General features: G+C 35.5%; 1 protein-coding gene across 1 annotated transcript in view; it reads right to left on the bottom strand.

Moving 5' to 3' along the window:
• LOC149804475 (Golgi-pH regulating cation channel-like) overlaps nt 1-15,984 on the bottom strand; it is a 133,100-nt gene that overhangs the window by 74,613 nt on the left and 42,503 nt on the right. The window contains exon 6 of the mRNA XM_089940689.1: nt 9,933-10,040. Coding sequence (XP_089796815.1) covers nt 9,933-10,040 — 108 coding nt within the window. The remainder of the gene's footprint in view (nt 1-9,932; nt 10,041-15,984) is intronic.

The following is a 15,984-nucleotide window of genomic DNA, read 5'->3' as shown; positions in this document are numbered from 1 at the left end:
ACATTCACAGATAAGAACACTGAAAATTGTCCCAAATATTTGCAGGCAGAAATATAGAACCCAAACCATCATGATATTGATTTTTGAGGGTTAAATTTATCTCAAGACCTCAGAATAAAAACAAAAATATAAACCCAAATAGACTAAGAAGCAAAGACAGTGATTGCCAATTCTGAAGCCCAACATTAAGTGGAATCTATTTATAGCAAACAATCCTATTAGTCCTACAATGTAATATGTCTACTCTGATATTTATGTTTTTGGGTTGACATCTTACTGCCTAAATAACAGTGTTAAGTAGTATGTTCCCCAGTCAAATGACAGAATGAGAAGCAAAATTTTCATAGGTCTCATTTCAGTTGGCTGGAATGCAATGGAAGCCAGGAATGCCAAAATTGGTTAAAGGGATGAAAAATATCTTGAATGAAATGAAGCTATCTAAAACAATTTTTTCAATATTAGTATATTTTTATTCATTTCATTACAGAGACATACTTCAGCTTAATCCGGGGTGAGAATCCTGGCTTCCACTGCATTCCAGCCAATTAAAATGGAATGTGAAAACTCTATTTGCTTGTGTCCAAATTTGAATCCTTCAGGAAAAAGATTAGGTAATGACCAACTAAAGCAATATGACATCAATTTAATGGGCTGCCATGTGTACGAGTTATTCCTGAAAATCTGTCCTCTTGTTACTCTGTCAGTTGAGTGGGGATTACGCTAAACAATGCCTTTATTTCAGCAGCAAGATGCTGACCCAAAATCATAATATCAGTATAGACATCTTACACTGTAGGATTAACTAACCAAGGACTCACCACTTAATGTACAACATGAATCTTGCTGCTTATAACTTTATACTTCTGAAATAACAAACATTCAAAAAAGAATTTTAATTCCTAAATATCTGTATGTCAGTTGGAAGTTACATCCTGCCCAGCCATACTGGGATACTGTCTGCTGGTGGAGTACTGTTTAACTGACAGCACACACTGTACAATGTAACAAGATACATGTATGCTAAGTTGTTTTGTCAAAGGTTTTATGTGGGAAAGTTTGGAAAGTATGTGGTTGGTGCTATAAGGGAACTTTTGATGTAGGTGCTATGAGGGAAAGTTTGACGTGGCTGCAATGAGGGAAAGTTTGTGGTAGATGCTATTAGGGAAAGTTTGAGGTAGGTGCTATGAGGTAAAGGGATAAGCAAATACAAATATTCCTCTAAATACATGTTATCTTAATTAAAAATGTTTAAAGTATATTTCATATTTTTACTTCTTCACCTGAAAATGTTATAAAAAAATTAAAATATAAAAGATTTTGAATACAGAATGTAAGCAATTACAACTGATAAGAATTTTCCCATAGAAGCTGTCAAACTATATCAAGCGAAGTAACCACTCTCACTTTCTCTCTCTGCCTTATTATTAAAAATACAGACTATTCTTAGTAACACCGAATAGACTTCATGTCATAGGCTTTTGGTGAGATGAAATCCATTCAGGCCTCACAAAAAACAATGGGCAGAGACATTTATTTGCATTGTAACTTCTCTTCAGTCCCAAGAAATCTGAATTTTTGTCATCAGTTTTTTAACTGCTTTCAAACCATAAAGTAGAATCAATTCCTTCTCGGGACTAAGTATACAGTGCAGTTCTATTGGCTCAGGGCTGAAACAATAAACATACATGGGACCCAGGGAATGTACTTTTAAATGTAGGGTACTCTTCCATAGATGCAATTTATAATTTTCTTCTCAATTTACACCACTCCCTCGATAACTCGTGTCCTGATAACTTGCGATCCTGCTTTTCCTGCAGGGTCAGGCGTGGATCCCATTTTTTAAACCAGAAACTACCTCAAAAATTGATCCCCATCTGTTGAACTTGAAGAAAATCACGATCAAAATTGATAATGAAAACTATGATATATTGCTCATTTTATCATCAAAAATATAGATAGGACCTGGAAATTTTTATTAACATTAACATTATGAAATATCAAACTCAAAAATTGGTCATTCAATTTTTTTACATTTTCCTTCCAAACGACATACCTAGTACACCACAATTAACGATATGTAAGGAAATTTTTATCAATGAAAATGTCAATTACGCAGAGTAGAGGCAGTACTTTAATAAATACAAATTAAATCATTTTTTTATCAATTGAAATTTTTGTTCTAGTTCTATCTTTTAGTTCCTTTTAAGTGTAATTGTCATAAATGCAATGTGTCCTCTTGTAATTAAACGTAAAATGCATCAATCTAACATAACAGCTATGTCCGCAAGCGTTTCTCTGAGAACCTAATTAAGTGCCGACCGTGTTTTGATAACTGACTTGCAGAAGTATTTGTTGTATTGTTGCACTGAATTAAAAGCTGGCCTCCTTTGTATTATCATGTTAATTATGTCTTCTGAATCAAATAAAGGAGATGGAATAAAGGAAAAGTTAAAAGGCACGAAAATCTTACAACTTAAATTCTAGCAGCCCCGGTCTTATGTCTGTTGAACTCACTTCATTTGATCAATCGATCACTGGAATCAAGATAGCAAGGCAGCCAAGCAAAATAAATACTTCGTAAAATAAAGAGCTTGATTTCACAGATACGGACCATTGTGGGCAAGCGAGTTTCAGAGAATTCTTTAACTGGCCTTTAGAGATATCCTCAAGGATGATAAGAAGATTCATTATTACTTCCAATGAAATCACAACATTAATACTGAACTAAATTAACAATACAAAATATGAGTTTCGATGCAGATGATGTCTCACGAAATAAATGTTGCGTGTTTTTTTTAAAAAAAAAGGAATCTTGTTTAGTGGTGTATCAACAGTTAGTCTAGTTCCCTGCTATGGGGACTCATGATTTGGCAGGATACCATTAAACGTCACAACGGGAACCAGACTCATCAAGAAAACAAAATGCAGTAATGTAATACACAGATTTTTTGCATACACATGATTCTTGTTGAAACCAGTTGGAATGATCTTTCTCATGTTGGACATTTTGAAATAAATGTTATTTAAACAGAATAATGAAAACTTCTTTAGAAAAAGCACGTTATTAAAAATTATTATCGATGTGATTGTAAAATTAGTTTTCAGTCATTAAACAGCCCAGTTCTCTAATGCCGCCCCCCCATGGTTTTCTCGATGTCAAAGCTAATGTTTTCAATTTTTGGAGGTAGCTTGGTAACTCAACCCTGTTGTGTGTGAGCTATCAAGAGAGTTGTAATATGAACTCAAATTACCCAAGCATATATTTTCAAAAAACTGCCTTACCTGGGTACCATGTATGTTTAAATGGAACAGCCCTCACTAAATTATTGTAAATTCATTTGTATGGGTATCTACTTTCATGCATTTGTGAAATACAGTGTGATCCCGCTATAACATGGCAGTTGGGGTTCATAGAATCTGACTGTGTTACAGACTGAACCGTGTCATAACCAACCAAGTCAGTTCGCTGAAGAAAATGATGCATTTATCTAAAATACCGCAGGTGTGGGGTGGGGGTGGGTTATTAAAAGCAGGTGCAAAAATACGAGCTACCATAAACGTTATTTTAAAAAAATGACGAGATCTCACACCAAACAGTACTCAGGCCAGATGTCAGAATAAGCAGATTATGATATAACAATACACTGTTAAGATGATTTACCAAAATGAACAAAGAATTTGCTTATCTAACAATGGATGAATTCCAGTACAATTTATATCAAGTTTTGGCTTCCTTTCATGATACCTCTAAATATCTTCACTCCAAACCCAAGGATGTATGTGCAAATTCATAGTCAATAATGTCGGGGAAAAAAACTGCCAGATGGTATATTTTTGTTGCCAGTAAGGAAATCGCAATTTTTAGATACCGTATTTACCACATATGTTGGGACACAATAAATTTTTTTTTTCCTGTCCCAGAACTTATGGTGAAACATTTTTTTCACTTTGGTCATATGTTCCAAGACTTAAGAACGACATAAATTGGTATTGCATTTGTGCTCTCCCCCCACCCACCCCCAACTGCATGTTGCAATAAAATGCTTAATTGACAATAAAAAGAAAGAAACTAACCTTGAGTTGTTATCATTTATTCCTTTTTTTCAACATGAGTATTAAAGAATAAAACATTTCCACGAAATCCGTATAAGTGGCGTAGGCTTCCATACTGTAGCGTGTATCAATTATGTCCGATACCACACACCATGTTGTTCATTGACATGAACACTGAGAAACAATTGTGTGTGGTTGTGCTCAAAGGTTTGAACATGTTTTCCGACTGAAAACTGGAGCCATCAAAATCGCATACAAGAGGGGAATAGTCAACTGATATCTTGAATAAGCCATTCATGCATGACACGGTGTTGGGTGCAAAATAATCAAGATTATAACCAGGTCTACTGTATGACAATATCTCGCAAAAAAAATTCATCATTTGAAAACACATTCACTTGAGTATAAGTGACAGTCTTTTCAACAGCTAGCGTTACACAATTATCCTTACTATAACAAGCACACATAAGTCCTGGTGGTGAATAAACACGACTGGCAGCAAGCAGTTAACTCCTTCTTTGAACCTACCGACAGGACATCAAAGACAAAAGGTTAATTTTATTACAAAGCAGGTGATCTCAGAAGCCGACCCCGGTTACTTTATTTTGTAAAGGATATCAATACAAAGGTTATTTTATTGCAAAGCAAGCCGACATCGGAAGTTGACTATGGATTCTGTGAAGTGAGCCGATTTTTTTTGTTTTGAATATACAAAGACGGCCGAGATATGGAAGCATACTTTGTGTTCCTTTTCAACTGTATTCACGGGAATTTTGAAAATAAATTTAAACAATGGAACAAATTTTTAAGTGACACAATAAAGTGCTTTGTGCACAGATGTTGATGACCCAGCGTCACCCAGAATATTTGGAGAAAATAAAATCATGTGATGAATTCATTAAGGCCAGAAGAGAGCTATACTGTATGCCAGTATCTCGTAAATAAAAATCATTATTTTAAAACACGTTCACTTGAGTGCAAATGACAATCTTTTCGCCAGCGTGGGTTACATAAGTATCATTAATATTTACCCGCAGACATCAGTACACCTTTGTATTAATTATTACTAAAGATGCCAAGCACATATAAGCCCTGGTGGTAAATAAACACAACTGGCAGCCAGCAGTAAACTTCTTTGAACTTGCCGACAGGACATCAAAGACAAAGGTTATTTTTATTACAAAGCAAGCAGACGCTGGAAGCCGACTTTGGACTCGGAAGCCGATTTTTTTTTTAAAGGCTATCAATACAAAGGTTATTTTACTGCAAAGCAAGCTGACCTCAGATGCAGACTACTGGATTCTTTTAAGTGTGCCGATTTATTTTTTTAGCTTTGAATATACAAAGACGGCCGAGATATGGAAGCTAACTTTGGTTCCTTGTCAACAGTGTTCACAAAAAGTTTGACAATAAAGTAAAACAATGGAACAGTTTTTAAAGTTGCACAATATAGTGCTTTGTGCGTGAACATCGATGACCCAGCATCATCCAGAAGATTTGGAGAAAATAAAATCATGTGATAAATTCGTGATGGCCAGAAGAGAAACAAATCATTTCGCAGACAATATGATCATTAACATGGATGAAACTCTGGTGTACTTTGATCACATTCCTGGATGGACTGACGATAAGATGGGCATCAAAAGTGTGAGAATTAGCAAGACTAGTGCAGATTTGAAAAAAAATCTTCCTTTTGTTCTTGCAGTTTCCACTTCAGGTGGTGTGTTGCCTCCAACAATTTTTCACGGTAAGAGAAAGTTTAAAAAAAAGTATTCATGTACCAAAATAATAGACCGTACATGTGCAGGAGAAGGGTTGTGTTGATGAGACACTGCTGCATTGGATTAAAGAGTTTTATCTCAAGTACAGTTTTATATTCAAAAAATAAAATTTCAGTTGGATTGCAATTTCTGAATGATTTAAAAGGTGTCCCACAACTTACGACTCGAAAAAAACTGTCCCAGAACATACAGTGCAAAAAAAATTACTTTTAAAATTAATTTATGGTGTCCCAACAAATACGGTGTCCCAACATATGCGGTAAGTACGGTACAATATTACTGACATTGGCAAAGCTCAGCATTATCCCTGAATAAACAATTTACACATTATTTTTTGTACTTTTAAAAAGAAAAACCTTTTATTTCGAGTACAAGAAAAAATACATGTATATGAAATCGCAGGAGCCATGCCTGAATCGTCTTGTATTAGAAGTGATATAAGATCTCTTCCCCAAAAATGATAATCAACTTTTTAAATATTACTTTTTGGACTTTTAAAAAAGATTTTTTTTTGCATATATGAGAAAAGTACTTGTCTATGAAATTTCGGGAGCCATGCCACAACTGTGTTATATCTGAATTCATGTTATAACGGAGCATGCTATAAGGGAATCACACTGTACTGCAAAACCAGTCTCTAGAGACCACCTGCCCTGACGGACCAGATTCTCAATGCACATATTTAACGATTATACAGAGTTATGGCCTGTAATGAGAGACCACCTGTCTTTCAAGACAAGTTCTACTGTATTACATTTAAATATAAACTTAAATTCATTGATTTGGTAAGAGGCCAATTATTCCCAGCACAACAAAAATAACTACTTGCTGGGTCTTTAAATTTCTATTTGTAGCAATAGTGAAACCAGTTAAAATTAGTAACCCATCAAAAGCTGTGAACTGACAGTAGTTGTTCCATTACTAACCTCATTGAAAATACACAGAATGAGTTTTGACTAAGACCTAATGTTTATTAGAGGTTCCATCTGAAATGGGATTGCAGACAAATGACCCAGTTTCACTACATCTTTTAATAAATTTAAGTAAGTCCAGTTCTGAATGACTTTACTATTATACACTGGTTACAGACCCTGAAAATTATCCTAAGAGGCTACGATGTCTTCATATGAGACAAGGCCTGAATGAAGGTTTACACTGTTTGCAACATATATTGGAAGAGACATTGCTGAACCAAACATGAGGAAGTCTAAAATCCAGATGCCAAAAATATGATTCTTACACCTGCAATTTTTTGCTTTATTCTGAAACACTGGGTCTTTAAATATCTGACTAAAAAAATTAACTTTTTTTTTACACTGTATTATTGTAAAGCTTAGTCTTTGCTTCATTTATCTTTTAGATGGGTACATCATTATCCCTGATTATGTCATAGCCCCTCGATTAGGGATCAAGCCTAAAGTCATCACATGGATTTATTTCTACAGTTTTCTTGTGACACATACTTTATGCAAGACAAATGCTCAAATCAAATGATTTATGTAGAATAAACCCTTCTCTATATTAACTTAATAATTGCAGATTTACATTAGAGGTCTCACAAACTATGGTACATCAAAACAGCTTTTGGTTATGGATATTATGATACTCTCATTCTGTCTGTTTGAGGAATTCTAAAATCTAAGCCCAAATTTATTCCAGACCTGTCATTATTAACTCTTGCAAAGTGGTCTCAAAACTGCCGCATTTTAACTGTAAATCTGATTCCAGACTGGTCAGTAATGGCTCTTACAAACTGATCTCAAAATTTTGAATTGGTAAAAAACTGTTTCAAACTTACATTTCTTGGAGTTATTTTAATCAATCAACATTCATATGTAATATTTCTAAAGTCACTCTGAACAGCTAGCTATAAGGAATTCAGACTGACCTACATTCATTATGTACCATTTTTAAAAGTCACTCAAACAGCTATAAGGGAACTATGACTCGCTAACATTTCTAAAGTCACCCCAAAAGCTATAAGGGATTTAGACTGACCTATATTCATATTATTATTTCTACAGTCATTCAGAACAGCTGTAGGGGATTTAGACTGCATACATGCCAACCCATGGCAAGGAAAAAGTGTAATCCACGTGGACAAAAAGAGAAATCCGAGGAGAAAAAGAGTAATCCACATAACACATGATAAAAATTCAATGAGCATATGTACAAAATTATTTATTTATCCCTCTGGAATTTTAACATCGATTACTACTTCACGTTTTCGTATATAACACTGAGCTTTAAAAAGCACCGACTCTTATATTACATTTCAAAACACTTTGTACCAGTTGAGATTATGAATATTTTGCACACCAGTAAAGCACTAAGTGCTGGGTTAGAGAACTTGAATCTGAACTGAACAATCTCTCACAATCAGCATTAGAATGGTAAAGAACCAATATTCCTTTCATAACCTGACAAAGAAGAGTAAATTTATGTCTTACAGTTATAGGGTCTTTTAGCTCGGAAATAAGATGAAAAAACAATTCTATCCGTATGAAGTACATTGTCAGGTAGAGTGGAGTGCCAACTTGATACTTCAGGAGTTCTTCTAATTTATCAGCAGCTTTTCCTGCAACATGGTGCAAATAAATAAAACGGTTTCTCCAGTGGAATCTACTGTTAATTCTGGTAATGAAAGAAGAGCACTCTGACTCTGCCCTTTTCGTTCGTTGTCAAAGTCTCTTACACAGACTAGGTACAACCTTTTGTCACAATCACTCCTCCTGTCTGTTGCAAGACTAAATGGCCCAATTTTCATGGCTTCTGCAATTTTCAGTGATGTATCTTCTGCTAAAAACCTAACAATATTAGATGATTTTGTTCTTGCACATGCATATTTTCTGCAATTTTGGAATCAGGAAACATCCGTCTGAACAAAGGACCAATGTAGTCTTCTACCGCTTGAGGCTGTCCATGTTTTATTAAGAACTCGGTAGATAATGCATCTGCGTTTATAAAATTTGTGTCCATAATTTAGTTCTGCTGTATAAAAAGAAGTTACCTCAGTACTGTAGTAAACGAACTACTTCAAGGTTTCTTGTTTTACCACCATGACAAATATTAAAATCCTTTCCACGCAGCCTGCAAGGGGCATGAAGATCCACAGAATGGAATGCTGTATTGTGTAATTCATGTATTCATCTCTGAATTGGTTTTTCATCTTTTCCTAATCCATCTGTCAAATTACTTGAAGAATATTTTTGCTCTAACACGAATCGACTAAAATAAATCTGACTTGACTTTTAGTGCCAAACAGCTAAAGACTGGTTCTGTTGTGAATTAGAACAAAGATTCTGCGAGCAAAGATTAAAAGTTAGAAAACCAGTCTGTTCTCTTCCAACTAAGCCATACCGATGCTATAAATAGAAACTGAGGTCAAAGCTGAAAGTAGAAACCAGCATGTTTCTTGAAGTAGGGCAACTGCTATAAATAGAACATAATACTGTTAGGAAAGTGCATGCAAGTCTTCAGACAAGAGAACTCTTATGTCGTAGTTACATAGACGCCATCTTTTCTATAATATGGTCTGTGGGATTAATGAGATGTTACTACAAATGAGAAAACAAATTTGTTAATTTTTTGGGAAGGGGATATACCGAAAACGTGTAGTCCGAATAGTTACGCGTAAGGCGTAATTTAGTGAAAAAAAGCATAATGGTTGGCATGTATGAGACTGATCTATCTTCATATTATTATTTCTACAGTCATTCAGAACAGCTGTAAGGGATTTAGACCGACCTGTATTCATATTATTATTTCTACAGTCATTCAGAACAGCTGTAAGGGATTTAGACCGACCTATATTCATATTATTATTTCTACAGTCATTCAGAACAGCTGTAAGGGATTTAGACTGACCTATATTCTTATTAATATTTATAAAGTCATTCAGAAACAGCTGTAAGGGATTTATAATAACCTATATTTAAAAAGTAATATTTCTAAATTCGCTCAGAATTTCTACAAGTGCTTGTCAAACTAACCATATTTCACAAAAATACTAATAGTGTTCAGCATTTAAAACCTGTAATATCTAACTGAGATCACTCTGTATTCTTCTAAGTCAAAAAATCTGTTTATGTACACTACCTTAGAAGTAGATTCTGTTGTTTTTGAGGATGCACTGACCCCTCTCTTCTTCCTAGATTGTTTATCTTGTGCTTTCCCTTTCTCTGTCACTTGTGTTGTATTTTGATCCTGTAAATGAAAAGTTTCATACTTCACATTACCAATTCATTCTCAATCTCTCTGAGACTGGTCATTACTGGCTCTTTACAAACTGGTCTCAAAATTCTGAATCCGTTAAAAGCTATATCAAACTTACACATGTATTTATGTGCATAGGCTCAAGTTTACTCCAATGTTTCATTTTACCTAAAACCAGAAAGGTCTCCAGTTAACATGTATGGCCCTGCCAATGTGATATAATTATAGAAGCCTTAGTTAAAGATGCAAGAACAAACCACAAATCAAACAGGGGCCATAATTTAATGTTTTTTACTGAAAAAGGTGAAAATCAGACATCATACTGCTTAATCCCACATTACACTTTGTTTCAATCAATTAAGGATGTCCACTTTTGTAAAATCAATTAAGGATGTCCACTTGTTTGAAATCAATAACTGGTGTAAACATTTGTACAATCAATTAGGGATGTCCACTGTTGTACAATCAATTAATGATGTCAACTTTTGTATAATCAATTAAGGATGTCCACTTTTGTAAGATCAAAAAAGGATGTCCACTTTTTAAAAGTCAATTACTGATGTCAAATTTTGAATAATCAATAATAATAATAATGTGACGGTTACATCTGGCATCACCTATATGATGCCACATGTTACCTGACTGTTTCATACAACTCCGAAAGTGGCTAATAATAAAATAATATGATTGCAACTTTCATCTCTTATTACACAATGAAAAAGAAAAATGCTTTTACAAATTTAATATCTGCAATAATAGTCTTGTAAAAGATAATAAACTCTAGCATAAGTAGATCTTTGGATATCTTTCATAATTATGAACTGACATAAGGCCTCATTGGTTCAATGCCTTCAAAAATGAACAAGATTTATATTGTTTAAAAATGAACTAAATTTATATGGTGTGAAAATATGTTTTAGCCCTGCAGCCTCAACATATATGCACATCATATCAAACTGTCTTTCTGCTCACTCAGAATAAAACATGCATGCAGTCTGTTGTATTACAGTAAAATCCTTCACACTGATATACAAGTTGATGGTACAATAATCTATATGGTTTACACATACAGAAAAAAAAAACTCTTGACTCGTGCAAAACAGGACTCCTCTTGCAAATATTTAAAAAAACCACAAAAAAACACAACGCCAGAGTTCTATTAATAGTACATACCTGCCCCACGATTAATAATCCTAGAAGGGCATAGTCACTCTACAGATTATTGACCATGGGGTCTCAATGACCTTGACTGCTGGCCAGGGTATACTGTCTTGATCTAAATTTACTGTGCAGAACAAATATATTCTATTAAACCTGCAGTACAGTTAAGGCAATTTTTCAATTCTCCACATGACATGGTGAAGCAGTTTATCCACCGGGCACTTGCTCCACAATGCAGCTTTAACATAGGAAATCCTTGTGAATGAGAAACATCACTTACAAAAAGTTTAGAAGACAGCACTTCATCATCTACAAAGGAAGCTTTCAACAACATCAAGAAGACTGTCCAATGCAAACTCAGAGAACTACAAGACTCAAGGCTAGGCAATAAGTCAGATGAGATCCAGATGAACTGGAATGATATGAAACAATTTTATGATGTTTTGAAGACAATCTATTGCCCACAATCAGGGACATATCCAATACTGAATGCTGACAACTCCATGCTGCTCACTGTCAAAGAAAAGATACTTCAAGGATCGGCAGAGCACTTCAACAACATCCTCAATCAGCAGTGTTATATAAGTAATGAGGCATCTGACTGACTGTCCAAAGTATCACTTGCTGATACTCCAATGTTAACTGAAACTATTACAGTAATTGACCTGCTGTCAAATGGCAAAGCACCTGCAGCAGATGGTAAACCATAAACCAACAGAAGCCTACAAAAGTGGAGTCTCGCACATGGCACAGAAACTGACTGACAACTCTTCCAATCAATGTGGACTTGGGGAACTACACCCCTGGAGTACAAGAATGCATTCTGTGTCCACTTGTACAAGTAACAGACAACCCTATGACAACCACTGGGGCATAACCTTGCTATCAATAGCTGGCAAAATCATTGCCAGAATTCTGCTGAATCACCTTGTGCATCACACTGATCATGGGGTTCTTCCTGAGAGTCAGTGTGGCTTCAGGAAAGAAGGGACCACACACGTGTTTTCTGCTCATCAACTCTGGAGAAATGCCAGAACAGAACTCCAACGTGTAGACAATATTCACTGACCTGACAAAGCCTTTGACAGAGTCAGCATTGGATACCTTGGAAAATCATGGCAAAATTTGTTATGGCAATTCCATGATGGCATGCTCCCTTGTGCTGTGGGCAAAGGTGAGAAATCTAACTATTGCCAGTCACCAATGGAGTCCAGCAAGGCCATGTGTTAGCCCCAACCATCTACAGCATGTTGTTCTCTGCCATGCTTACTGATGCCTTCTATGTCTATGACACTGAGATCAACATCAGATACTGGAATGACAGCAAGCTCTTCAATCTGAGGAGACTACAGGCAATGATGAAGCTAAGTGACTGTTCCTGATCTCCTATTTGCTGATGACTGTTCCCAGAATGCCACAACTGAGTCTACACAGAACAGAATATGGACCATTTCTCTTCAGCTTGTGACAATTCTGGTCTCACAATCAGTATCAAGAAGACAGATGTTATACACCAACCTACATCAGGAAAGCCTTTTGTAGAGCAGCAGATGTCTTAGAACTGCAGCATGTCCTCTAACGATCAAGCAAAGCCAAACAGCATCTCCTGTCAAGTGTGCCAAAGACAGTTCAGAGCACAAGCTGGCTTGATCAAGCATTCATGTATTCACAGAAACCAAACCAGTTGATGATGCCATGGTCATCTTCAAACTCAAAGCATGAACAACATCAGTGTCATATGAAATTAACACCTCAGTGGCCAAGAAAACAAACTGCATAAAGAGCTGCCATTGTGCTAGGTTATCACTTGTGATAGCTTATAAAAACTGTTTTTAAGGCCATCTACTGCAAATACCATTTTATAGTTGAAATATACCCTTTTGAAAATTAAAATAATTAAAAAAAAATATTTAAAAAATGAAAAAAACAAGTAGTTTTATTTGTTCTATCAACACATCTGTAATTGTACTGGTTCAAGTTTAAGTGTTATGATGAATGGCTGAGCAACTAAGATTATAGAATAGCTAACATGTGTGCACAGCAAGCTGTAAATTGCTTACATTTATAATAAAATTGGCAGAGTTTAAGGCCAAATGCATGATGCTGTTTTGGTGTTTTAAGTAATAATAATGGGATAAATGGTGGTCCATGATCACTTCTAAGTATGACGAACATCAGCTGATCTGTGGCGAAAGGGGATAAAATGGAAAGAATGACCACAAAAATTAAAGTTTGATTCTTTGTCTTGCTCAATTGGTATTGAATTGTTTGTGTGTGTGATTTGGATTTTTAATGTAGCTTTAAAAAAAAATCAGTCATATTTCTACAATGTCTGCAGTGTGACAGTTTTTATAGTGATGTCTAGCACTGGGGCATCATGCTGCAGACATGAAGCATGATGTCCCACCCAGTCACATTATCCTGACACCAGGTCAACCAGTCCTAACACTAACCTCTTAATGCTAAGCACCAAGCAAGGCAGCTGTTAGTACCATTTTTATAAGTCTTTGGTATGACTCGGTTGGGGGATCGAATCCATGACCTTCTGCATCCGAGGCAGACGATCTAACCACTAGGCCACCGGAGCGGTATGTTAATTGTTTAAGATGAACATTTTAAAAGGAATATTAAAGGACAACTCATATTTTTTTATTCGTGTCAAAATGCTGAAACATTACTAAGAATCCACTGACCACAAAATATTTTGAGTTCAACAATGCTTGGAAATCAGAGTTTCAGTGTGTGCTGACAATTAGCAATGGTCCAGAGCTTGCATTGTGCGTTTCATGCAAAGTTGAAATTAAGATAGTATATGGAGGAAGAAAAGGTATCACCAGGCATATTCAGATAGAGACAATACTTCTTCTGTAACAAACACATGAACTATGAATGCATTATTTGAGGCTGATAAAAAGTAGATCATGTGAAACTGGCAGACATTCTGTTTGCCAATTTTGTGGCAGAGCACAATTTACTGTTCCTCATTGAAGAACATTTTAATAAATGCGTTAAAGTAATGTTGCCATGCTCTAAAATTGTAAGCATACAAAGAAAACAAGAGCTCTAGTGGCCACATGGTCTAAAGTGCTCTCTGTTATGGATCACTGCCATCTCAACTCTCTCTGCATGGGCCAATGTGGGTATGTGGGAAAGCCTGCCAGTAGCTTCCTGTGGGTCACTGGTTCTTTCCTGGGTTTCCTTAGGTTATTCATCCACCAATTATACTGTCCACCATAACTGGACTATCTTGTGCTGAAAAATGACGTTAAACCCCATAACGACAACAATAACAAAGACCACACATTGCCACTCTGGTCATAGCCCCCAACTGAGACTGAAAAGTTGAAAATACATGTTTGTTACAAGTTCAGTGTCATGATTGATGAATCAGATCATCAAAGGGATAATAAAATGTTGAATTTTCTAGTCCATGTGTGTGATCAAAGAGTTCAGCATATTTCTAACAGATTCAATGGGGTTCCGGCATGTATCACAAGCACAAGTGAAATGATCTTCAGGTCCCTAAACCAGATTTTTATGTACTCTTCATTTTATCTTTATATTTTAGATTTAGGAGTAATCTGAACCTGAAAGCTACTGAGAGCCAATTAAGTGTAAAGCTTAGTAATCACAATGAATGCCATCAGTGATCAAAAGCCTGTCACCAGCTTGTGGATTTTATATACAACCCCTAGTCTGCAGTGAACTAAAAGATGTACAAATGTTCCTTTTTCATTTAATTAACAATATACAGACTTGTATTAATTATAACTGTAACATTTTCCATCAGAATTTGAATCTGATTCATGTTAAAAACTTGCTGTTTTAATGAAATATATAACATATTAGTGCAAAAATGTAAAATCACCCCCACCAAGGCTACATTTTTATTATTAATGTGTCCAGAACCAATATTTAATTCATAAGGTACGGTAAGTAATCCAATTATCTTTTCCTATGTCTGTTTCTTGATGCCAGGTTATCATTTTAAAAAAAGGTGTTGGCTAAAGTACATGTACCAGTAAGGTTAGTATTATTAATGCTGATGTTTAGAGGGGATTACATTTTTCTCTCACGAATATGACCAGATGTAATTATCAAGATCATAACATGGTCAAACAAAGACCTCAAAATGAAGCAATAGTATATGTATCACATTCTTGATAAACAAGGAATTTCGTTTACTCTACATAGTTTCGTCTGCATAATTAAATTACAGTACTGTACAATTAGCAACATAGGAATAAACTGTTATAAAACTTTAACATGTCATCACCTAAATGGAGAAATAATACTCCCGAAGGAAAAGTAAAAGTTATTCACTTGCCAATAAATTATGTTGGCATATGTGTGTGTGTGTGTGTGTGATTAGGATTTTTAATGTAGCTTTAACAATTTTTCAGTCATATCACTACAATGTCTAGATTGTAACAGTTTACAGTCCACTGGGGCATCATGCCACAGATGTAGCATGATGTCCCACCCAGTCACATTATCCTGACACCAGGCCAATCAGTCCTAACACTTACCTTTTAATGTTGAGTGCCAAGCGAGGCAGCTGTTAGTACCATTTTTGTTATAAGTCATTGGTATGACAAGGCTGGGGATTGAACCCACGACCTCCTGCATCCAAGGTGGACACTCTAACCACTAGGCCACCAGAGCAATCATAAATTATGTTGGGATGGCTCAAACAAACCATCATAAAAGATACAGAGAATATTCTGTAGCAGTGGGAAAATGGGTTAAATGGGAAGAGAATTATTTTGAATAC

This window comes from Sinohyriopsis cumingii, chromosome 2 (assembly GCF_028554795.1).
Source record: "Sinohyriopsis cumingii isolate HCF-2022 chromosome 2, ASM2855479v2, whole genome shotgun sequence".
Lineage (NCBI taxonomy): Eukaryota > Metazoa > Mollusca > Bivalvia > Unionida > Unionidae > Sinohyriopsis > Sinohyriopsis cumingii.
This window is presented reverse-complemented; position numbering and strand designations above follow the sequence as displayed.